Source organism: Hyperoodon ampullatus (genome assembly GCF_949752795.1).
Source record: "Hyperoodon ampullatus genome assembly, chromosome: 12".
NCBI lineage: Eukaryota > Metazoa > Chordata > Mammalia > Artiodactyla > Ziphiidae > Hyperoodon > Hyperoodon ampullatus.
The window spans coordinates 58,598,234-58,623,757 of record NC_136925.1 but is presented as its reverse complement, the minus strand read 5'-3'; the positions used below and the strand labels follow the sequence as shown (position 1 = coordinate 58,623,757).

General features: G+C 37.8%; 1 protein-coding gene across 1 annotated transcript in view; it reads right to left on the bottom strand.

Moving 5' to 3' along the window:
* ENPP3 (ectonucleotide pyrophosphatase/phosphodiesterase 3) overlaps window positions 1-24,792 on the bottom strand; it is a 73,220-nt gene extending 48,428 nt beyond the window's left edge. The window contains exons 1-10 of the mRNA XM_079716081.1: window positions 24,700-24,792; window positions 21,301-21,376; window positions 20,167-20,289; window positions 18,272-18,397; window positions 15,145-15,205; window positions 10,090-10,187; window positions 5,195-5,274; window positions 2,521-2,640; window positions 1,847-1,956; window positions 149-214 (exon numbers count right to left, since the gene is read on the bottom strand). Of these exons, the coding sequence (XP_079572207.1) occupies window positions 149-214; window positions 1,847-1,956; window positions 2,521-2,640; window positions 5,195-5,274; window positions 10,090-10,187; window positions 15,145-15,205; window positions 18,272-18,397; window positions 20,167-20,289; window positions 21,301-21,376; window positions 24,700-24,777 (938 nt within the window). The 5' untranslated portion in view covers window positions 24,778-24,792. The remainder of the gene's footprint in view (window positions 1-148; window positions 215-1,846; window positions 1,957-2,520; window positions 2,641-5,194; window positions 5,275-10,089; window positions 10,188-15,144; window positions 15,206-18,271; window positions 18,398-20,166; window positions 20,290-21,300; window positions 21,377-24,699) is intronic.
* Between the last annotated feature and the right edge of the window lie 732 nt (window positions 24,793-25,524).

The window sequence follows — 25,524 nt, the reverse complement described above, 5'->3', positions numbered from 1 at the left end:
TCTGGTTTTAAGAATAATTCTTGAAAAATGCCCGTAAAAAGGAAATGCCAAGTTTTTTTCAAAAATGGTAATTTAAACTAAGAAATACTTTCATTTTATGCCCACAAACATCCCGCTGTGCCAGCACTTCCCTGACACTAGATATTACCGTTCAGCTTTGGGCAGGTCCAGCCACTTTAACAATGTAAAGATCCTCTCTTCATATCTGACACTGCTGAAATGAGAAGTAAAAATAATTTTAAAAAATTAATCAAATCAAATTTGTTATAAAGCAAAAAATCAAAAAAAATCAAAAAAAAATAATAACTTCATTATATGCCTGCTCAGGAAGGCAGGTTGATATTTTCAGATATTTTGTGTCCATATATTATAAAAGTACTGAAAGGGATTCAGTACTACTCAAAGGGATTCCCATTTTCAATACCTATATGGAGATACACTCGACTCACTATTGATTCAATGTATATTGTTTTCTTTCCTTCTCATCCAACCTTCCTTCACTGTTCCCCCGGTTAAAATAGAAGGCCATTAATTACTATCCATTAGTTCAATTTGTTGATTTTTATTTACTTCATTCATTTATGTATTTATGTGCACTATCTTTTGTCAGACATGATTTGTTCATTTTAAACAGAATTTATCATTGAGCAAACCAAAGAATACGTCCTTCCTAGAGGTTACATTCTAGTCAAGGAAGACAAACAATAAATAGGCCTAACACATAAATAAATTACAGAGTGTATTAAAAGGTGAAAAATGCTATGGGAAAACAAAAGCAAGACTAGAGACAGAATAAGGGGCACTGAAAAACTGGAGTGGGAGAGTTTGACTTTGAAATCTCAGTGTGATGAGGCTAAGACAATACTGAGAAGGTAATTTTTGAGCTACAGCCAGAAGGAGGTGAGGGAGTGGGCTGTACAGATACATGGAGTGAGATTGTCTCAGGCAGAGGAACAGCCTGTGCAAAGGCCCTACAGCAGAAGCAAGCCTGGTATGTTGGGGTCACCGAAAAGGTCAGTATGGCTCGAGCAGAGTGACAGAACCCAGGCAAGTAGCTGGAGAGGAGTCTGAGAGGCAGGGGCACAGCAGGGCTCATACCACAAGGGCCTTGTAGGCTTTACTCTTTGCTAAACTGCAAGCCGTTGAAGTTTTTGGTGCACAAGAGTGGCATAATTGGACTTGTTCTTTTAAGTAATTATTCTGGCTGATAAACTGAGAATAGATTATAGGGAACAGAAATAGAAACAGGGAGACGTGTAAAAAGGCAGCTGCAGTAGTGCAGGCAAAAGGGGATGACGGCTCGACCAGAGTGTTAATGTTGGGGTAATAAAAAGCTCTCAGACAGCATATAATATTTTGAATTAGAGGCACAAGGGTTTACTGATGGACGGGATGAGGGATGTAAGAGAGAGGAATCAATGTTGACTTCAAGATTTTTTGGCCCAAACAACTGGAAAAATAAAATTACCATCAAGATTAAGACCAAAAAAAAAAAAAATTCTAGGGCTTCCCTGGTGGCACAGTGGTTAAGAATCTGACTGCCAATACAGGGGACACGGGTTTGAGTCCTGTTCCGAGACGATCCCGCATGCCGCGGAGCAACTAAGCCCATGCACCACAACAACTGAAGCGCGCTCACCACAGCTACCGAAGCCCGGGCACCTAGAGTCCGTGTGCCCCAACAAGAGAAGCACCGCAGTGAGAAGCCCGCGCACCACAACGAAGAGTAGCCTCCCCTCACCGCAACTAGAGAAAGCCCGCACACAGCAACAAAGACCCAACGCAGCCAAAAAAAAATCTAATCATCCCTGCCTAGACGAGATCACATCTGCAGGTGCTTTAGTACCTGTTGTAAATCCTATATATGGAAGGAAAGGTGCCATTTATAGCCACATCTGATCCTGGCCAAAAGTAGGTACCAGCTTTTAAACCCTGATACATGGCTGTCAGCCAGATCTATAAGAAGAGAAAATTTCAAATAAGTGGAGGTCAAGAGAATAATCAGTTTGAGTAGACACGGTGTCATTTATGAGAAACTGAACATATTAACAGTTGCAAAATTTATTCAACTATTAAAATATATTTAAATTATTTAAAATTTGTCTTTGTCTCAGTTTAAAAAAGTAATTATCCAGGCATCCACTTCAAAAATCAAAAAACATAGGACAGTAAGAAAGATCATTTTTCAAATTGGTAGAATTGTACAGTTCTTCTTTCCCTTTTAAAGATTTATAAAACAGAATGAGTAAAAATGTTAACAGATAATCTTTCTGAGTAACTTCCAGGTTGATACGTTTATAATACAACATCCAAGTTTCAACTGAAGACAATTTAGGTGAACAACTATACACGTTAAAAAGATTCAAATTATAATTATAAATAGTGGTGAAACACCATCCCACCCTTAGCCCTTAGAAATTAAAAAGATAATGTAAAACTCAAAGTGGAGAGAGAAGAGAGATCCACTGTCACGTTGGGAAATGAAGGTTACTTTGGAGCCACATGAAGAATGCTACATACTGGTTGTCCATGCCACCAAACTGGGTTATTTTTCTCCTTTGAAGAAAGTGAAAACTGCTTGTTGAGGTATACATCATACATTTTATTGTCAATGATGCCATGTGATTCTGGATATAACCCCTAAAATGATAATTTTTAAAAAAGATTTAAGATAAAATGATAAATTAATAGAACATACATTTAAATTGAAATAGCATAAGACCCATAACTCATATTTGAAAAGATGCCATATACCTTTCAATATAAAACCCCTGGATCTGAACCCTAATACAAAATATACATACTAGTATTATATATATACTAGTTCCACCATGGTCTATAGCTGCAAATGAATGACATTAGGCAGATGATTTGGGCTGATGGTTTTAATATAACTCATGTTATTAATAACTGTTTGTTAATTATAGATTCTATATTATAATAATGATTAGCCATTGGTTTTATTGGCAGTAATAGCAAGAAATTTACTACATGGATGATTTTAAGTATCTGATAGCCTGGCAAATGGGTTAAAGTGTGTTACCAGCACTTTAAAAGGAAGCCTGCCAAGTCTCTGTACGTCCTCCCTTCCATCCATCCATCAATCCAGTCGTTCCTGCAATTCACATATTTTTATTGAATGCCCATGATACCCTATGCAGTTTTAACTACATTTAGAGAGATTTTTAGGGTCATTATTTCGGAACATTACTATATATATGAATATGGATACATATGCATATGTAGGAAATTAATAGCACTTATGTATAATCCCTTATTTATATATACATGTATAAGTATTATATATTATGTATGTAGACTTATGTATGTGTACATATAGTCAATTCTTGCTATTTGCAATAGTTATGCTCTATAAAGTTGCTGCAAACACTGAATTAGTGAATATCGAACCACTGCTCCTAGAGAAAATAAAGGGTTAGGTTCCTGTGAGCCTTTGGTTACAATATTTTTGTCTACTGATCCATATGTAATCTTGTTTTATGTGTGTTTCTGTTTGAAGATCCCTTATTTAATATGTATTTTTAGTTCAGTATAACTCATGACTGAACAAAGCTTATCTAACACACATATCTTCTCCATAAGGTACATCACAGACTTCTTGCTCTTAGGAACACTAGAAAGTACTTGAGCACCATACTTCAGGGCCATTGTAAACAGCAAAATCTCCAATAAAAAAGCATAAACATGTGAAAAACATGGCACTAAATAGACAGTAGACTTTGAAAACATTTGTTTATAGAATGAGAGCTAAAAACAAGAAGGCAGAGTATTGCCTTGTTAGACCTCAGCTGGAAACATGTGAGCTGGGTACTCAAACGTTTAGGTGAATCTGCAAAATGGAATCTGCATTTATACATGCACACACACACACACGCAAACACACATATATACATATATACATACATATAATTACTTAAGGACTAAAATTTAAATAAGTTGTAATTATTGTTCCATACTAATAAAAGACTAAATGCAATGTAGTAAAGACATAATATCCTTTGGCAATAAAGGCTGAGGCAGAGGACGCCTTAAGATGTATTCTAAATCTATAAATATTAAATAAGTTAATCTTCCTTTGAGTTCATTTTGATCATTTCATGTACATCTTCTCATACATTGAGGAGAATTCATTTGCTTTACTTGCTTTATCTAAAGAGATATAGCCAGTTTGGGACTTCCCTGGTGGCGCAGTGGTTAAGAATCCACCTGCCAATGCTGGGGACACAGGTTCGAGCCCTGGTCCCGGAAGATCCCATATGCAGCAGAGCAACTAAGCCCGTGCTCCACAACCACTGAACCTGCACTCTAGAGCCCGCAAGCCACAACTACCGAGCCTGTGTGCCACAACTACTGAAGCCTGTGCGCCTAGAGCCTGTGCTCCACAACAATGAGAAGCCCGCACAGTGCAACAAAGAGTGGCCCCTGCTCACTGCAACTAGAGAAAGCCTGTGCATAACAACAAAGACCCAATGCAGACAAAAATAAATAAATAAATGTTTTAAAATAAATAAATAAATTTATAAAGAGATATAGCCGGTTTGAATTCAATTATGAAACAAGAGACTTTATCAAATTAAATATAATTTAAAAAGACCAGGGGCTTCCCTGGTGGCGCAGTACTTGAGAGTCCGCCTGCTGATGCAGGAGACAGGTGTTTGTGCCCCGGTCCGGGAGGATCCCACGTGCCGCGGACCGCTAGGCCCGTGAGCCATGGCCGCTGAGCCTGCACGTCCGGAGCCTGTGCTCCGCAACAGGAGAGGCCACAGCAGTGAGAGGCCCGCGTACCAAAAAAAAAGACTAGGAAAGAAAGAAATTTCCCACATCAGAGTGGCTGTCCTCATACATAGCCTACCATTCCCAGCAGACCTTCAGATAAATGGAGGTTAATCAACAGATCAGAATAGAGGGTATTTCTCACATCCAAGAGGCTATCCTGGCCTGTCACAGAGGTAAATGAACCTAATGCTGGGACACTCATTCATAGTTAACATCTCACAGCCCTGGATTGACCCCATACTGAGACACTCCTTCCCAGCCTGAATTAGCTGTGACTGCCACCACACATGCCGTGAAACGTGTGACCTGCGGCTTGGCCGGTTCCGCCTAAGCATGTCTGGTGTGGTCAGTTGCCCTTCAGGGGCTTGTCAGTCTTGCCACTGGGCTAAGCACTTACCGTGACAATGGTGTAATGATTTGGGAAGGTTTTGGTCGGATAGACAGGTCTCAGGTATTTTGAATGAATTCCGCATGTTTCTGCAGCAAAGGATAGTGAGAAATTAAGACGTTGTTTCTTCCTCAGAAGTTGTTTGAATAACTAAAAATCATGAAAGTGTCACAGAGAAATAGAAAAACTAAGGGGTGAATTAGATGGAAAGAGGTCGAAATTCTGATGCTTAAAATTCCTCCATTCCAAGGAATGACAGTTTTCAGGAGAGGAGTGAGCTAAATCAAGGGTCAGGAAAATTTTTCTATAAAGAACCAGATAATAAATATGTTAGGCTTTGCAAACCCATATGGTCTCTGTTGCAACAGCTCTACTCTGCTAGTAAGGCCTCTAAGCATCTATAGACAACATGTAAACAAATGAGCATAGCTGTATTCTAATAAAACTTTATTTGTAGACATTGAAATTTGAATTTCACGTATTTTTTTTGCATGGCACAAAATATTTCTTTTCCCAACCATTTAAGAATGAAAACAATTCTTAGCATTAACAGGCCTTACAAAAATAGGCAGAATGGGCTGGATTTGGCCCGTAGGCCACACCTTGCTGACCCCTGAGCTAAATGTACCCTGCTTTACACAGTGCCAGCTTTGTTTGCTTTTGCTGCTCCCCTCTTTCTGACCCAGGTCATTACAACAAGAATTTCTATATAACATCCGCTTCTCAGCTAGTTCTTATACATAAAGTATCCAATATAACAAAAGTGAACACGACTATCTAGATAACTAAAAAGGAATTTAACTTGTGTAAATGCATAAGCCCATGCCACAAAGCAATGTTACAAGATGAACTAACTTTCCCACTTATTATTTTCACTCAGTACAGTTTCCATTTGATCAGTGGAGTTTCCTGCGATCTGTTTTCCCCAAAGCATGGCATCAAATTTGCTTTCAGTTATTCTGTTGTTTTCATCTGTGCAATAACTCTGCTCAAGGAGGTCAGAACCACTAAGGCACACTGATATTTCCTCTGCAGCAGTGAAGTATGAGAAGTTTTCCATACCAAAATCCTACCAAGTCTAATTCTAAAAGAGAGCTTCACCATTAGAGATTCTATTTAGGTTAAAACAAAAAGTGCAAAGGATTGTTGTCCAGAAAGCAACAAACATTGCAACTGGAAATAATGAAGGTTTTCTCAAATAGGCTTGGAACTGGTCTCCTTCCCAGCCTCGAGAACAGTGTTTCCAATATGATCCAGGAATTTCCTCCTTCAGAAGATTCTTGGATCCAATACCAAGTCTAATATATAGGACTCTGGTGGGGATGGGGGAGGTTGAAAGGTGGAGGAAAAGGAGCTCAAAAATCTGCATTTCTAGCAAGCACCCCAAGTGGTTCTGATGTACTCGAGTTTGAGGCCTGCTCTAGGACATAACATATAATCAAATTTTTTCTTTCTCAATCAATACCCCCAATAAATAAATCATGTCCTCAATCAAGGAAAGACGCATTTAATATTGTTAAGAAGTCATGTGATAGAAAATAAAATGAGATCTCATCCACTGATAAAAGACTTTAAGTGGGGAAAACAATCATACAATAGAGAGAGATATAAGGTCAGTTTCTGTTTTTATTTCCCTGAAACATGGGTAACGCCTTCAAATTCTTAAATGGCTAAAGTCACAGAGTATAAAATAAAAAACAAACTAAGTTACCAGTGATGTAAAAACATGACACCTTCGTAGTTTTAAACAGGACATATCTGTTGACTATCTACAGGTTCAATCTACCATTTTCGATCACCTGCCTTTGAACCAGAGCTATTATAGAATAACTCATCAAAAGCAAGATCTTCTACCATTGTTTCTTCCAGGTCTTAATAATCTAAATTATGACTGAACAGAAAAATTCTGGAAGGACACACAATAAACCAATAATAATAGTTGCTGCTACAGAGAAAAATGAGGAAGATCAGGAAAGAGAGTCTGTTGGTTGGTTGGTTGGTTGGTTGGTTTTTTTGTTTGTTTTTTTACTGTATACCCTTTAATGTCACTTGTAAAAGTTTATCATTTGCATGTTTTACTCCTTAAAAAACATATTTTTAAAAAGAAAGTACCAAATGAATAAAGTTCTGAAAATATAATTGGAATAAATATATATCCATAGTAACTATAAACTATAAGAAGTGGAAGACTGAATGGATGAGTAGGTGAAATAGCTGAAGAATGTACAGATGCAGCAAAAGCAGTACGAGGAAAGAAGTTCATAGCAATAAACAGCTACGTTAAAAAAGAAGAAATTTCAAATAAACAACCTAAATGTACACCTTAAGGAACTAGAAAAAGAACAAACAAAATCCAAAGTTAGTAAAAAGAAGAAAACAACAAAGATTATAGCAGAAATAAGTGAAATAGAGAATAGAAACACAGTTCTAAAAATCAACAAAATTAAAGTTGGTTTTTTGAAAAGATAAACAAAATTGACAAACCCTTAGCTAGATTAAGGGAAAAAAAGACTCAAATCAATAAAATCAGAAACCAATACCACAGAAATAGAAAGGATTATAAGAGACTGCTATGAACAATTACACCCCACAAACTGCATAACTTAGAAGAAATGGATAAATTCCTAGAAACATACAACCTTCCAAGTCTGAATTATGAAGAAATCGAAAATCTGAACAGACCAAAAACAAGTAATCAAAAACCTCCAAACAAAGAAAAGCCCAAGACAAGATGGCTTCACAGGTTAACTTTATTTAACATTTAAAGAAGAATTAATGTCAATTCTTCTCAAACTCTGCCAAAAATTTGAAGAGGCGAGAACACGCCCAAACTCATTTCATGAGATCAACATTACCCTGACACCAAAGCCAGAGAAGGATACTACAACAAAAGAAAATTCCAGGCCAATACCTTCATGGATTTAGATGTAAGAATTCTCAACAAAATACTAGCAAGACAAATTCCACAGCACATTAAAAGGATCATACACCACTTTCAAGTGAGATTTATCCCTGGGATGCAAGGATAGTTACTACTAGTCTTGTCCCATCCCCAGTTTCACATCTAACTTTCCAAGAAATCTGACTTCTAGTTCAAGCTAAATCACTTCTATCTCACCTGACAGTTTGCTGATCCTGGCCCTTCTTTGTCTGCTCCCACCCACGTTAGGACAAGACAACGACCTCACGTTCTCACTAGAGTCCATGACCCCTTAGTAGTCACTGATATAACTCACTGCACTGTGGTATTAGTCCATGCTCAGTTTCCAGGCAGCTTGATAAGACACTAGAGATGAGGTTCTAGACTTCCTTAAAGTGATGCCTGCTATCACATACCTCAGCTCAACCCTACCATTCTCGGGAGGTCCTAATCCTAAATCTTTTAACACATCTACTCTTAATTGGACCTCCTATAAATGAAGAGCCCATTTTGCCTCGGTAGACCTAATTAGTTATGGCTTCACACATTAAAGGATCAAGATGTTGTATAAATGACTTAAAAAATATTTTAAACCTTAGAAAGGAAGGCTCTTAATGGTCCAGTATTTCACTGGTGTCCTTTCCAACTCTCAAGGGGATGAGCAAATAAAATAATTCCACTTCTAAAGGGGTCCAGTTCAGCCTGGCTAGATAAATTCCCTTTTGGACACAGGATTTGATATCCAGACTACCAAGGGAAATACAGATAAGGAAATAGAAACTGAGAGTTGTTAATGACTTTTCAGGCTAAAGTAACTCAGCAGTAAGTGACAAATCCTGAATTTGGAGCCAGTTTTGTCAGAGACCCAACATCTAAATCTCTTTGCTAAAGATCTGCCTCAGAGAGTGTAGGAGAACCTGAAGAGACAAAGTCCCTTATGCTGTAGGGGGGAAGTAATTTATCTTTCCACAGTCAAGGAATTTTAGTGCTGGGATTAGTAGTAGAAATCATTAGGTCTAATCCTCTCATTTTACAAATGAGGAAACTGAGGCCCAGAAAAGGTGATCACCTTACTCAAAGTCAAAAGCTATTTTTTAATAATCTGGAGAAAAATAAAAACAGGAAACCAGTAAAATTGTCAGAAATTTTCAGGACCATGGAGGTAAAAGAGGGCCTGGTAGAAGGGGGAAGTAAGAGAGGAATTGAAGCACAGTGAAGACTATGCGCCCTGGAGCCAACCCTCTGATACTTCTTAAATTTGTGTCCTCGGGTTCTCCATTCTTCTTTATTATTGACTATAAAATTGTGTGAAGTCCATGTACCCTAACTCAGAAGTACATCATGATAAAGATGACAATAAAAATAATAATTATAGTAATAACTGAAAATCATCCAATGTACACTATGTTCATGGTCTCACAGTATTTCTATGAGGTGATAAGTGACCATTTTACAGATGAAGAGACTAGGGCACCAACCGTGGAAGTAAACTTGCCGAAGGTCTCAGAGCTAGTAAGTGGTGGAGTCAGGTTCCAAGCACCTTGATTCCAGAACTGGACAGAGATACTGGACTTTTCACTTACTGGAGCCTTGGTATCTGCTGATTCTGTCCAGTCTGCTCAGGCTCCTTCAGCTTCCCATCCTTACTGGTCATACCCACCTTGCTGAGACCCAGAACCCAGGGCTGACAAATGCCAATTTTGAGAGAGTATCCATGAACAGATTTTCACAGAGCAGAAGTTATATTCAAATATAAAACAAATCAAAATAAACAAACAAAAAATAAACACGTTGCAAAAGAAGGAAGGAGGAGCTAAGAAGGATGAAAATAGATATCGTGCAGTAAATGCGTCAAACTCTTGAGAGGACCCAGAACTAAGACAAACCGCTAACATTAAAGGTCAGAAAGAAAAGTGTGAGTCAATCTAGACATTAACTAACTAGGTGTCTATAATCTGCATGTCCCTGATTATAGGAGACTTACTCAGTTTATTGATATTAGGTATTAGAGTGCCCCATGTCTGTAAATATTCAGCTCTAAATCCATCCATGGAAAACAAAATAACTGGTGGCAGGTCAAATCTGAAAATGGAAAACAAGAAATTGTCCATTATTTTTATTTTTTTAAAAAGACACTTTTCCATACTACTTATAATTCTCTAAATTAGAAAATACTAAGAAAGTACAGTCAGAAATAGTTCTAAGTCAAATTTTCCTTTCTCTTTTTAAAAATTATTTCCCTTTACAATCAGTTATGTCCAGTATGTTATTAATCCATAGTAAAAATGTACAGTATTTTTTAAAAGGTGTTACGTAAATTAGCTGGGTCTTTCAACTTGGAGATATACCACCCTTTGAGTTCTAGAGTTTAAATAATGTTAGCTAACTTTATTTCCGTTTGCTCCTTGGCACTGGCTATCTGTGACACCCAGGTATACCATATATGAAGTTTCTCTAGCCCTGAGTGTTTACAATGACCAGGCAGTGCGCTGTGGAGAAAAAGGAAGGGATTGGCCTCAGAAAGATGAGTTTAATTCTCTGCTTCATTCTTTATGAGCTATTTAACTGAGCAGTTATTCAACCTCTCAAAACTCACTCCCAACCCATGCACCCAGCACTTTGGAATCATTACAACATGGCACATTAGTATCATTGCCTCACCTCAAATATATGTAGTATTTTACAGGGGCAGGTATACATGGAGCTAATTATTTGTAGTTTTACAGTAGAAGTCAGCAGCATGCAAGCAGAGCACTAACAAAACATCACCAGAAATGAGATTTTATATTAGAGACATTTCAAAATCCCAGCTTTGGCTAAGGATCCAAAAGCAATGATTACTGAATTCAATGCTCACACTCAAAAATTATAAAAGTGACAGTTATTCTACCACCTTTTGGATACAACTATTGTTATTATGATATGGACTTTAGGAACTCTGAAACTTACAAGATGTTTTATTAAAGTTCTACATTTTTTACTCTTATTCCAATATCTCAGGATATTAATATTAACCTGCAAAGCATTACAATCCCATTTTAGTTGAGTATTTAAGTTAAAATGATGAAAGGTGACTTTTGGGTTATAGTCAGAGATTGTCTTTTTTCCATTCAATATCTTTTTTTCACTTCTAAAATTTTATTTGTATTTTATATGTACACACACACACACACACACACACACACACACACACACACACCAGAGATGTATAGTTTCATAATTTTTTCCTAACTGAACTCCACTGTGTAGCCATCACCCAGATCAAGAAACAGAATATTACTTAGAATCCTTCCCTCGTTCTCCTTTCTAGTCACCTACCTCTGCAAAACACTCACCACAGACGATCAGTGTCTTGACTTCTAACAGCATAGATTAGCTGTGTCTATTTTTGTACTTATATTTATATGCAAACAGAATCATACATTATATATTCTGCTGTGTCTAACTTCTTTTACTTAACATTATGTTTGAGATTCATCCATATTTTTGCATATAGTTGTAGATCATTCATTCTCATGACTGTCTAGAACTGCAGTGAATGAATAAACCACAACTTATTCATTCTGCTGATGGACATTTGGATACTTTCCAGTTTAGGGCTATTATGGATAACAACTATTAACAGAGTAAGTTTGTCTTAAATTCCAAACATAGTGCACACATGGAACTTCCCCAGCGGTACAGCAGTTAAGACTGCTTCCACTGCAGGAGATGCAGTTCGATCCCTGGTTGGGGAACTAAGAACCTGCATGCCACATGGTGTAACCAAAAACAGAAAACAAAAAACAAAAAAACATAGTGCATGCAAATAAGAATGCTAAGGGATTCCCTGGTGGCGCAGTGGTTGCGAGTCCACCTGCCGATGCAGGGGACATGGGTTCGTGCCCAGGTCCGGGAAGATCCCACATGCCGCGGAGCGGCTAGTCCTGTGAGTCATGGCCGCTGAGGCTGCACGTCCGGAGCCTGTGCTCCGCAACGGGAGAGGCCACAACAGTGAGAGGCCTACATACCGCAAAAAAAAAAAACAAAACACCACAAGAATGCCAAAAGGAATTTTCAACTCAGTGCTCAAGCAGTTTCACATCTAAATTTTTGAACAAGAACATAAGTTTTCAAGAAATTTGATTAGAATTTGTCTTTAAAAATTCTGACAAAGGCCCAATAGTATTGTAAAGAAACTTCTGAATGCTGGTACCAGCTAAAAGTAAGAAAAATAATTTCAGTTCTTTTCAATGTGTTTGAGTAGAGCTAGAAAAAAATATTAGCATAGCCATCTATTTGCACATTGCAAAAGAAACTGTGAGGAGAGTCTGGAGGATGTGTATTTGGTTTCCCAGAATATGTATTTATTGTAGGTAGCTCATTTAACAAATATTTGAGTCCGACATTGTGCCAGACACAGAATAAAGGCATGAAGGAATTGCAGCCCTTATCTAGGGGATGAAATTGAGAAGTAAACAGAAGTGGTTAATGACTAGATTTGGGTACAGGATGCTATTCAAGTACATAGGAGGACATCAGATTCGATCTTTGTAAGGTGAGAGCGGCTCTCCAGGGGGTATGACCTGTGAACTGACCCCTAAAGAACAAATAGAAATAATATGAAAAAAGAATGGGACCGATGTTTTACTCACGGAGAACACATGTTGCAAAAGCTCATGTGAGATAAATGATGCATATAATAACATTTAGGAGTCTCAAAAACAAAACATTGGGTTAAGCAAAAAGCAAAAGAACAGGGCTTCCCTGGTGGCGCAGTGGTTGAGAGTCCGCCTGCCGATGCAGGGGACACAGGTTCGTGCCCCGGTCCGGGAAGATCCCACATGCCGCAGAGCAGCTGGGCCCGTGAGCCATGGCCGCTGAGCCTGCGCATCTGGAGCCTGTGCTCCGCAAGGGGAGAGGCCACAACAGTGTGAGGCCCGCGTACTGCAAAAAAAAAACAAAAAAACCCCACAAAAGTAGACTCAAGAGGATATATGGTATGCTTCCATTTATATGAAGTTCTAAAACAAGAATCTATGGTGATGAAAATCTGAATATGACCTCTTTCTGTGGAGATGGAAATATTCTGTATCTGTGGGTTATAGAGATTTCTGAATTTCCAAATCTCATTATACTGTATACATAAGTGTGAACACTTCAGTGTATATGAACTACACCTCAAAAAATAAGAATGGAAAATTTTGACTGTTTTAACTACTGTTTTAACAACAATGTGTAAAAAAATTCATCAAGAAATTAACATGACATATTGCAATTTGCATTGGAAAATACTTATTTTTTTCATAAAGTCGTTAGCATAATGCTGATTTTAAAATTTATATTTATAAATATGCCATCAAAATAACCAGGCAGCTTAAAAACAGGGTGGGGGGGGGTTTAAAAAAACTTCTGTAAGAACAGCATCCGCACTAACTAGGATAAAACTATAAGGTCTCTCAATCTTGATGCTGCAGGGTAAAATCGGATCACCAGCTGAGCCAGCCAGAAATGCTTCCCAGTGTTCTAGTATTGCATAATTGGCAGTGTGAATTCCAGGGTTCCCAGCTTCAAACGGAGGGCTTGGTGCTGGTCACTCACCAAGGGAAAACACTGAACTAATGGTCTTTCCAAAGATTTTAATAAAGTCTGACACATTGTTCACATGATTTCAGGTTTGGGGGTAAAAGAAATATAAATGCATCTGTATGTGTGTATGTCTACAACTGCTCAAAACAGTCCTCTACTTAAAAAAAAAAATTTTAAGCGTGGGAAAAAAAAAACAAAACAGGGCCATACATCTATGCGATCAGGATGTTGATTCAATTCTCATATGAAATCTTCTGAACTTGGCACATTATTGTTGTTGTTATTATTTTTACTATTATTCTGATTTTACAGATGAAGCTTAGGGAAGTTACCAGTGCAAAGTCCCACAGGCAAAACCAGTACTAAAACTGAAGTCTTTTTTTTTAATCCAAAATTCTTTTTTTTTTTTTTTTTTTTTTTTTTTTTGTGGTACGCGGGCCTCTCACTGTTATGGCCTCTCCCGTTGCAGAGCACAGGCTCCGGATGCGCAGGCTCAGCGGCCATGGCTTACGGGCCCAGCCACTCCGCGGTATGTGGGATCTTCCCGGACCGGGGCACGAACCCGTGTTCCCTGCATCAGCAGATGGACTCTCAACCACTGCGCCACCAGGGAAGCCCTATTCTAAATTCTTTACTCTTCTACCTAGAAGCTTCTGAAGAGGGCAGCTGGATCTGAGGACTGGTGTAAACCAAAGTAACATGATATACAAACAGACACATACACACACATTTTTTTTTAACAAAATAACGTTATCTAAAAATGTCTCCATCAATTCTTTCTATAGTCAGATATTCCTTTCTCCTTCTTTTATCTCACTGTCATCCTCCCACTGCTTGGGCCAGAAGAGTGCAGCAGGTAAAGGGCAGAAGGGACAACTAGAGGAAAAGGGGAAGTCCACCTTGACTGGGAGGTGACAAGGGGCATGTTTCCAGGGTTGGACAAAGTCTGGGGAGCAACCATCATAAACGTGTGAAGGAAATGCGTGCCAAGGGTGGGGTGAGGAGGGCCTCACATGTCCCTCACCCGTGCCCATCTGACAGTGTTCTCCTCATCCATTCGTCAAGGTCCATCCTTCCCTGTGGGGCCATCCATGGACAATCCTCTTCCCCTTCCCTCCGTGAGAATAAATCTGAGGTGCCAGGATGAAAATAGAAAAGAGTCCTGGCTGGAGTCATTTAGATCTAAATTCTAATCCTGATCGTAGGACCTTGGGATGTTAGTACAAATATTTCAACCATTTTTAAAGTCATTGTTGTAAAATATGAATATAATAACTTAATGTAAAAATGCTTTTTAAACAATAAAGCAAACGAAAGTATGTTATGAGTTGGAAGCCACAAGGGATCTAATCTTTTGTTAACTGTTTTGCTCTAAGATGTAAACAGAGTGGGGGAATTCCACCCTGCCTCTCAGCTACATTCCTGCGTGCCATCTGTTAAAGGAGAATAAATATACCCATGTCCTTCTCACCCTTCTGGGCACTGAGGCTGCTGGGCTGTGCCACACTCTTCTTCAACCCATGAGGGTTCTCCTGAAAAGCATAAGATCAAATTCTTTAGATAAGAAAAGAGAAACCAATGTTCAATGGACATGCTCTTTCCAAACGACTTAATTCATGTTACTCCAATGACGAAATTCTTTTAGAACATGTTAAATGCTACTTCACATGTTGGCAAGGTCAGTGCCTCTAGCGATTGGCACAGATTAGTAATCTACACTAACTGAATACCAGGAAGCCCATCTTTACCAAGAAAATAAAGGGAATTCCTTTAACTGGAAAGGGACAATTTCTTCTTTCTTTTTTAAATAATGTTTTTTCCCTCAAGGACAGTGTTTTCCCAACTGCTAGGAAAAATGAGTTTAATAAATATAGGTATATAATCTAAAGAAAAATGAAAAGAAAGCATGAAAAGAAAAGAGAAATAGCCAATGAGAATAATTGATATTAATATCAAATGGGGAAAATCAAACAAACAAATTTTTAAGATCGTAACTAAAAAATTCTCACTCCATGGATGTTTCTGTTTATAAAACATTCCCACTAGTTAATAAGTAGAAATGATAGAATATGAATGTCATCATTTGTAACCCCTAATGGATCTAGGCAATGATCATCAATGGCTAACATGACCAAAAAAGAGACAAGCAGACAAGATGTGCCTCTTGACGGAAGTAACACTACTACCTGTGAAGGGTACATGGTAAACAGGTAGATAGATAGATAGATAGATAGATAGATAGATAGATAGATAGAAAGAAAGATAAACACCTGAATCTGAACAGTCCTCTAGTTCTAACTACCAATTTGCAGGAAATATAGGGGATGACAAACTGCTTAAGTCACAGAGGATGCAATCTGCAAAACCCAGACTGGAAAATTCTACAGGACAAGTGACTCCATTTATCCAACATGTAAATTGCATGGGGTGGAAAAAAGGAAGGGAGAACCCACTTTTAAAGGACTTGAAATATATCAGCCAGTTGCAATGTATGGAATCTGTTTGGATCCTACCTCAAACAAATATTTTTTTAATATCATAAAACAAAAAAATCTGAACACAGATTGGACATTTGTTAACAATAAATAATTATTGAAGACATTTTTAGATATATTGATGGTATTCTAATTTTGTTAAATCTTCATCTTTTTTAGATACATACTGAAAATATTTATAGATGAATTATATTAACCTTGGGATTTGCTTTGTGGTAATCTAAAATTTTCAAAGAGAGGTTGGAGGTATTTTATTAAGAAAAAAACCCCCAAAACTTGAAAATAAGCAAAAGGAGGACCGATCATTAAACTTCATTTTAATGTCATGCTGGGAATTATTTTAAAAGCCCACCTATGGATTATCTAGTTACCTAGAAGTATATACCTTTATCTAGCTTATTCTTTACCACTTATTCATTTTACAACTTAGTAAGGGTAGGAGTTAATTGGTAGAAAACTAATAGCAGTGTAACTGATTCTTATCTGATAGCAGATAAATTGTCCTGTAGCAAAGCAAATCATTTGTATCCCACCACAAATTACATCTTTAGTGATTTTATTCCAACATTCTCTCAGTTCTAGTCTCTTTGATCCTCTGAGCCAGCTTAACATTCATTCTGTATTGGTATGAGACAAGATTGGGCATGAGTTGATCACTACTGAAGCAAGGTGATGGGCATATGGTTAAACACACTATTCTTTCCATATGTTAGAAATTCATCATATCTCTTTTCAAAATTCTGAACTTAAAATATAAAAGTAAACTAGCTGGTTTCTTGCACAAAAATTATTCAAATTCCCTCCAACTACGGTCTGGAGATACAATTTTGGCAAGAAACATTTAACATCTTTAAAGTGTTGAATTCTTAGAGTGAGAAAACATTTACCTTTGTTTAAAAAATAAACTGAAATGATTCAATGAACACCATCAAAGTGGTTAATTAGTGTAAAGGTAAACATCAACACTGCTTATAAAAATTACTTTTGTTTCCATTAAATTCAAGAAATGTTGTGCAATGAATTCAGTGAGAAAATTTGCCACATGACCTGAGGATCACTACTGAGATTAAAAGTTAAGAGTTATAAAATTAGGGCAGAAGGCAGGAGACCACAAAGCTCAGAGGCACTATGCTCAATGAACTTATTAGAGAAATAAGCAAACTGCAAACTACACTTGCCTTTGTGAATTTAGAGGGATTTTTAATGACACGATATTCACTATTAAATATCAATTATTATTTAAAAACAGACTTACCATTTCAGGCTTCTACTTTCCTTTCTGGTTGCCCTTTTTAGTGGATTTTCAGTTATATTTTGCATAAAAACTGATTCATCTATTAGTGTAAAACCTATTTTTTACTGAGGGACTATACTTAATAATGTTTCTACTATAACATTTTCCTCTTATTTTAAAAAAATCAAAATTCACCTTAATCTCTTTTTCTGTCTAAAAATATTACACATGTAAGTTAGTTAGCTCTACTGGGTGTGGTGTTAGGAAAAAGGGGTTGATAGCTTGAAGAAATCTTGTTGCTATGTGTATATGTAGGTTTTTCCTAAGTCTCATCAGATGTGCAGAGGGATTGGTGATTTTTTAAAAAAATCTACATCACTTATAAAGTGGCAAAGCAGGTGAAATCAGGCGTTGAATAACCTGGATTCTAACCTTGGCTCTCTGCATTACCTCCCTGCCAGTCCTAAATCAGTCATTAAACCACTGAGGACATAGTTGTTTCAACAATCACATTGCTTTAACTAACTGCTATTCAGGCCAGAGAATCTCTTCTGTGATATTTTAACTTTAGGACCTGCCGTCCAGTATCTCAAACCACAAGAATGTCTAGCATAGTCATTGGACTGAAAAAGACCTTGCTTTACAGAACATGTGGAATGTTAACTTTTCTCTTCTCTTCTATAATATCTTTGCTATGAGCTCCCTTCCTCTATCGTGCACAAAACCCATTTCTTCCCACAGTAAACACATTGGGTCTTTTCTTCCACATAGAGTGGCTAAAAATTCTTTGACTTGTTTTAATGTTTGCAGCCTAGGCCAGCTCTAGGGTCACTGAACTCACGGAGGCAAATGGGCCAACACCTGCTTACCTTGGCAAACACTCTTATAGTCAGCACAGCAGTCTTTCTTCTGTAAACAGTCATCTGAACAAGAGCAAAGGCTGGATTCCAGTCTGGTCTCCCCACAACGAAATTTATTGCACGTCCATATTCGAGCTGGAAAATTACACAATTCGGTTTTGAGCATACAACTTAATTTAAGCATCCAATAACAAAAATACAAATTCCATGCATTTCTTCTTGTATTATCCTATGGTCAAATTCTTGGTCTATCTGCATTCATAAATGAAAATTCATAATACGAATAAGGGGCAATCCACCACTTTTCTTCATTTGGCATGGGTGGCAGAGAGAAATGTAGCTTTATAAACTGCAGCTCTGGTCTACCTATCAGGTACACCTCTGAGTTTGGAGAAACTCTGAACACCTGTCCTATTCCCACCCAAGGGTAGGAACTTCCAATGGTAAGGAACTACTAACCTTGAGTGACTGTTGCCACCCAAGAGCAGCCTGCCCAGCCTTATATAAGGACAGACAACAAGGAAGTGGCAGTGGCAACAGAAGTAACAGGAACATGGTCAGGTCTGTAAGAATGTAGGCAGGCAGGGTACCTCCCAGCTGAGAGTGAAAGAAAGGTAGATCAGCTCCCCACCACGCCTCTGATATTTTCCCAGGCTAGGCACTGAATGTGAGATCACTTTCAATAAATCCCAGGGCTAACAGCAGCAAGAGGCTGGACTGAGGCTGCTTCCTAGGGCCACCTGCCAGGAAACAGTGACTAGAATCAACATCAGCCCCTGTGCTCAGACAAATGCATTGGCTAGGTGACAGTTGTGTGTTTCAGTCGTGCACAGAGTTCTTCATTCTTAATTATATACTATGTACTTAGAAAGAAAAGAGTTCTGGAGATGAAATAAAAGGAGTACACATCTTATCCATACTAGGCTATACCCTCCTCTTGCCCTTTTCAGAGAGCATAAGTTAAGGAGCTGTACTGTCCTAATCTTCTCTCCTCGAACCACTAGACACCTCCCCCTACCACCTCCTTGATTTCTTAGAAAATTAAATATTGCAAACTGTCTCTTCTGCCTCAAGAACAGTGTTTCTCAAGTTGTGTTCTGTGGACCGCTGGCATCAGAATTGCTAAGAATCACCAGCTTTCCAGTGGAGTCTTATGCATCCTGAAATTTGAGAACCACTAAAAATGAAACTAAATAAGATGATAAGCCATGAGAAAACTCCCTTGAAACTTGTGTAATTTGACAACATTTCATCTACTGGAGACTGTTATTCCTCAACCTCAACTAAATAAAGTGTGGATTCTATCTTTAGTACTGAAAGGGGGGTCAGGATAATACTAGATCCTGAATACAAGGTGTAATGGGCTGAATTGTGTCCCTCCCCTAAAATGTTGAAGTCTTAATCCCCCATGACTGTGAATGTGACCTTATTTAGAAAAGGATTTTGCAGATAATCAAGTTAAAATCAGGTCTTTAGAGTGGACCCCAATCCAGTATGACTGGTATTCTTCTTACAACAAGAGGAAATTCAGACGTGGACACACCCAGAGGGAAGGCTGTGAGGACATGGGGAAAAGTCCATCTGAAGACGAAGGCAGAGCTTTGAGTTATGTCTGCCACAAGTGGAGGAACACGCAAGATGGCTGGCGACCTGCCAAAAGGTAGGAGAGAAGCATGGAACAGATTCTCCCGCACAGCCTCAGAAGGAACCAACCCTGCCAAACCTAGATCTTGGACTTCTAGTTTCCAGAGCTGTGAGAAAATGAATTTCTGTTGTTTAAGCCACCCAGTTCGTGGGACTTTGTTATGGCAGCCTGAGCAAACTAATACATAAGGTGAGCATTTGCACATGTATTAATGATAGCACAACCAACATGCTAATAAATTTGCTCTCAGGATTCGTACTTGATTCCACACAGGTGTCTTCAAAGTCCCAGCAGCAGTCGCCTCGGCCTTTACATCCCACATCACACCGGCAGCCCTCTAGTCCTCTATGTGAAGCATCAAAGCATTTTTTCCTGCAGCTGCCTGTAGAGTGAAAGAAGAAGGAAATCTGTGCTTAGAAGTTATCCGAAGTCTCATAGCTCAATGGTGCAAGCACAAGAAGTACCCAGCACAGACTAGGACAGACAATTAGATAATTTTTATTGCACTGTATGCCTCATCAGTGTAAAGTGATAAATAATGAGTAATACATAATGAGTGATTTTTCCCCAGGACTCCAGAGAGGTCCCAGACTCAGATACACCAGGGGCCATAAGGAGAGGGTAGGAGGGACAAACAGAGGCTAAATGTAGTGGAATTGGTTGAAAGTCTGGATATGAAGCAGCAGCTACCCACCCCACCTCCCACTTCAGAATAGAAGGCTCAAAATTTGGAAGAAATTGGGAGGAGTTGCTTTCATCACAGAGACAGCAGACATGGAGAATGGCCATAATGAGAAAGAAAGATGAACAAGTCTTACTCTTAAATGTGAACAGATGATTACCAGACCTTGGAGGATAGCATCCAACATGAAAGACCAAAAAAACAAGAGAAAAAGAAAAACTTTTGAAGAGGAAATATTGCAAGGAGCAGAAGAGTTAAACACACACACGCTCACGCACACACAAACACACAACTGACATTGAGATGCTCAGAAAAGAAATCGCGTCCATTAAATAAGAAAGTAAACTATAATTTTAAAAAGGGAAATCATGTTCAGGGTGCTCTTGGAAATAAAAACACGAGAGCAGTAATGGAAAACTCAATAGAGGTGTGTGGTAGGCAGAACTATAGGAGTCCTCTATGAAGGTGAGGAAAAGGGGGAAATACTGGAATGATATGAATCTCAAAGAAGCAGGGAGATGAGGTCAAAGAGGAAGGTCCAGAAGCGGCAGTGGAGAGTGCTAACCACAGATGTGGGCTCCTGACAAGTGGAGCATGGGAGAAAGGGGAGCCTAGCCTAGCCTAGAAAGGAGGCGAGTCCAGGTTATAACAGGGAAGGGGAGGAGAAAGAAGAAAGAAGGAAAGTTTCTGAGAAAATGCTGAGGGGAGTACCTTGCTCTTCTTGTTGCCTGAGTCCAGCCACCAGGCCTAACGCAAGTGACACAGCCACCAACAAAGTGAGAAGAACCTATTACCAAAAAAATGTGACTTGTACCATTTTGTTAAAATATACAAAGACCCAGATAACCGCCCTCCCTTGGTGATTGTTAAGGGAGCACAGCCTGCTAGCTTTTCGTGTTACCAGATCCAACAATGATAAGGGGACAGAATTTTATTTAATGCCTGATTATTTTCAGACATTAAGTAAGAAAGGTTTGGGAAGAATGTTAAAATACCATTTATTGCAGATCTTCAAATTCAAATATGTTAGTCCTAGTTAGTTTAACCCCAAATTGAGTTAAAGTACAAATGAAACCAAGGGGCCATTTACCTTTGCCCATTTTCCTTTCTTAACTAGATACATGTTTGGAGATCATTTATTTCAAAGCATTCCAAAACTGTGAAATCGTTAACGACCTCATTCCCAGGAAGCAGGGTTTTTTTCTCCCACTCTGACCATCAGAGAATAACAAGAATATTTAACTTATAAAAATATAATGTCCAAATAATTAACTAGCAAATTATCTGCTTTGATCTGCAGTGCAAACAGATGTTTTAGGGTAACCAGGAAGTCACGTAACCAGATTGTGTATGTCATTTATTATCACTACTACTGACAAAGCTCTTCAGTGTTATGGACTTTATACTATGACTGAAATTAAACTATGATATAAATTAAAGAGAATTCTTCCCACTGACCTCCTTCCCTATCCATTAAGTCCAATGATAAGCATACTGGATGATAGAGCTTAAATAATATGTATCACCATAAAGAATACAAATGCAACAGGTACACAGATTACTTAAAGTATTTTACAATACAAATAAACTTTGTTATGTTTCTTTTTTAAAAATCACTTTTATAAAAGAAAAAAAACAACAACAAAATTTGCTTAGATAATAAAAACCCTACATAAACTATATATTTTGTCTGTTTTTCTTCTGAAAATCATCTGAAAATTAACATATCTAATTTTTACAATAGAAGTGAATTCAGTGATTGGGAAAATATGGTTAAAATACTGTGAAAACAATTTTTACATGAAGACTCAAAATTAGCCCAAGGGGCTTCCCTGGTGGCGCAGTGGTTGAGAGTCCGCCTGCCGATGCAGGGGACACGGGTTCGTGTCCCGGTCCGGGAAGATCCCACATGCCGCAGAGCGGCGTGAGCCATGGTCGCTGAGCCTACGCATCCGGAGCCTGTGCTCCGCAATGGGAGAGTCCACAACAGTGAGAGGCCCGTGTACCACAAAAAAAAAAAAAAAAAATCAGCCCAAGGGTCAGTGACCTTCCAGCAGGTATTCATTCAGTGGAGAGGATGGAGAGGGAAAAGTAAACATAAACAGTTATTAAATAATATCATTAGCACTTTTTCCCTTATTATGATGCTCAAGAGCCACAGGTGACTAAGGCTACTAACGCTACAAAGCAACAAAGACCTGAGAAACTTTCCTATGGTAAACCTCATGTGTCATAGATTTACATTTCGGCTATACCTCAGTTTACATCTTATTTTTGGTCCTTTGGCCATTCAAACTTGCTGGAAAAATAGACAACACCTAGCTGTCCTTAGGATGCTTTAAAACTCTGTAATGTTAAATCTTCATGTCTATTTCTTAATGATTTTGTACTTGTTCCATATATTTATGACTTGCTCTCCACATTATTCTGTAATCTCCTCAAGGGTAAAAAGGTTCATTTTTAATCTTGTATAATCATTGACTCTAAGTATGTAATTCTGAATAAGCTTCATGATATTAAGGTGCAAATATATCTTAAACTACTTATGCTATCTACAAAGTGGAGAGGGGAGTGCTTTGGACTCCAGAAATCACTGAGAAACCAACACTTGGTTTTAGCTTGGCTGAAAAAAGAATGCTAGAAACACAACAGATACATTAAAAATTTTTAAATAAAACTTTTACTAAAATTTAGAAACAGTAGGGTAACTTTGAAACTGATTTTAAACTATTGAGCTTCTGTTTAGTGTACTAACAACCCACTAAAAGGATACAATGAAGGGAAATAAACGATGAACAGACTTTGCTCCTGAGGAGTTGATAATTCCCTGATTAATAAGGTAGGATAAATATAGTAAATGGCATAAGAGCTAAAAGAGAATGCCAAAGTTCCCAGAATAATGAATAAATAGAATATCTTGAGAGTTTCCTTTGTTATAGTCACTGAGCTCAATACTTATACACACTGTTTCATTTACTCCTCCAAACAATGCTTGCATGACAGAGAGAATGGCAATGACATTAAGAAAAGTAGGGAATTTAGGAGAAAACTGCAGCGGTATAGGTGTGAGAAAACTATGCAAATGGTTTTGGCTACAAGGAAGGTGCTGGATGAGGAGCCAGCAAGCAGGCGCTTGGAATGGTGTGGTAGAAACTCAGCAAGAGGTCAGAACTAGTGGCTGACTTGGAATTCTTGGTGGAGAATATGCTCTTAAAACCATTAAAGAAGGTGAGATTTCCTAAAGAAAAGATCTTTAGATAGGGTTTGGTGAAATGCATAATGAGAAGAAAGATAAATCAGCCAATAAAGCAGATAAGGAGAAAAGTGATAAAAATGGGAATGTCAATGCCATCATGAAAGCAAGGGGAGAGAAGAATTCAAAATGAGAAATTACTCCACAATATCTGTGTATTATTGTTAGGAGACTCAGCAGGAGAAGGACAGGGGAGAAGGGCTGACTTTTGAGGAGGTGACTTGAGTACAGTAAAAACAAAGCTAGAGAACAAAAAATGGTTGGGTGGTAAGAAAATTGAGACAATGGCTAGAGCTGAAAGTTTGATGGTAAAAGAAAAAGAGAATGTAATAAAGTCAAGGAAAGTTTTTTATTTTTGTTTTTGTTTTGTTATCGTTGTTGTTATTTTAGGACAGGGAAGATCTTACCATGTAAGGGAACAAGAAAGAGAAAATAGGAAAAAGAGACCATCTCTAGGAGTGAAGTAAAATAGGATAAAATCAAGAGTCCAACAAAGAATATAAGACACGGTGATTTTAATTCCTCACTCTCTTGTCTTAAAATATTCATGCAAAAAAAATAAAAAAAGGTGACTTGGGAGATAAATATAATTATGATCATGGTAAAATTAGTGCTGCTAAATGTTCTGCCACAGATCCCAACCTTTTAGATTGATCAAATATTAATTTGTTGTCACTCAAATTTCTTATTTGCAAAATGTGATTCACTTTGCTTTAGAGTTGTCATAAGGGATAAAACTGAACACAATTACTTAAAACTTTACATTTAAATAGCAACAGAAACAAATACAATCGGGGAGTCATACCCCTACCATTAGTCACAAACCTACAGAGACGAAAATGTTAAAATGTACTTACAATACAAATTATTTTGTACTTCTTAACAGTGTTTCTCATAACAGGTTCTTCTGTTGATAAATTCAGCGTAGAATCCATTGTGCTGTTAGCTGTATAAACCTGTTCAACCAGAAAATGGTAGAACTCCTTCCTTTTTCTAGTCTGGCAAAGAGAAACTGTATGAAGTCCGTGGCTGTAACTGACTTTTAAATGTTTGGGAAGAGCACAGCTCTTTAGTGATTGGGCAATCAAGAGAGAGGGAAAAAGTAATAACAATATCGAGAGATGAAAGTTCATTTCTAGTACATTGTAGACAACTGTTCTTTCTCTCCTTATAGTTTCTACTAAATACTAATCAAAATATATGTAACAAGAATAATACAATAATCAAATTTTAATACAATGATCATTGATTTTCTTTAAAAATAACCCAACACAAAACAACTTGTTACCAAAATTCTAGAAAGTTTCTACATTTATATAAACTTCCTGTCACTGTTGAAAACTAACATATTAACCATGTGCTTTAACAATATAAAAACTCCAACTCTGCTAAATCTGTATAAAGTATTAATCATGTGATAATTATGACTTGCATTTTAGAGCATTCACACTCTGACATGTTTTCACATGCATTATCTCATGTCAAACATAACAGAATCCCTTACAAACATTGTATCCCTATTTTGTAAGATGAGTAAAGTAAGGCTCTGATTATTTAAATTATGTGACTTACTTGTCCCAACTCACATTTACTACATGCCAGAAGTGGAACTGGAACCCAAGTCTTCTATAGCCCCAAATCCAAGGTAAATTTCACTAATTAAATGTGATCCTTTCTTATTT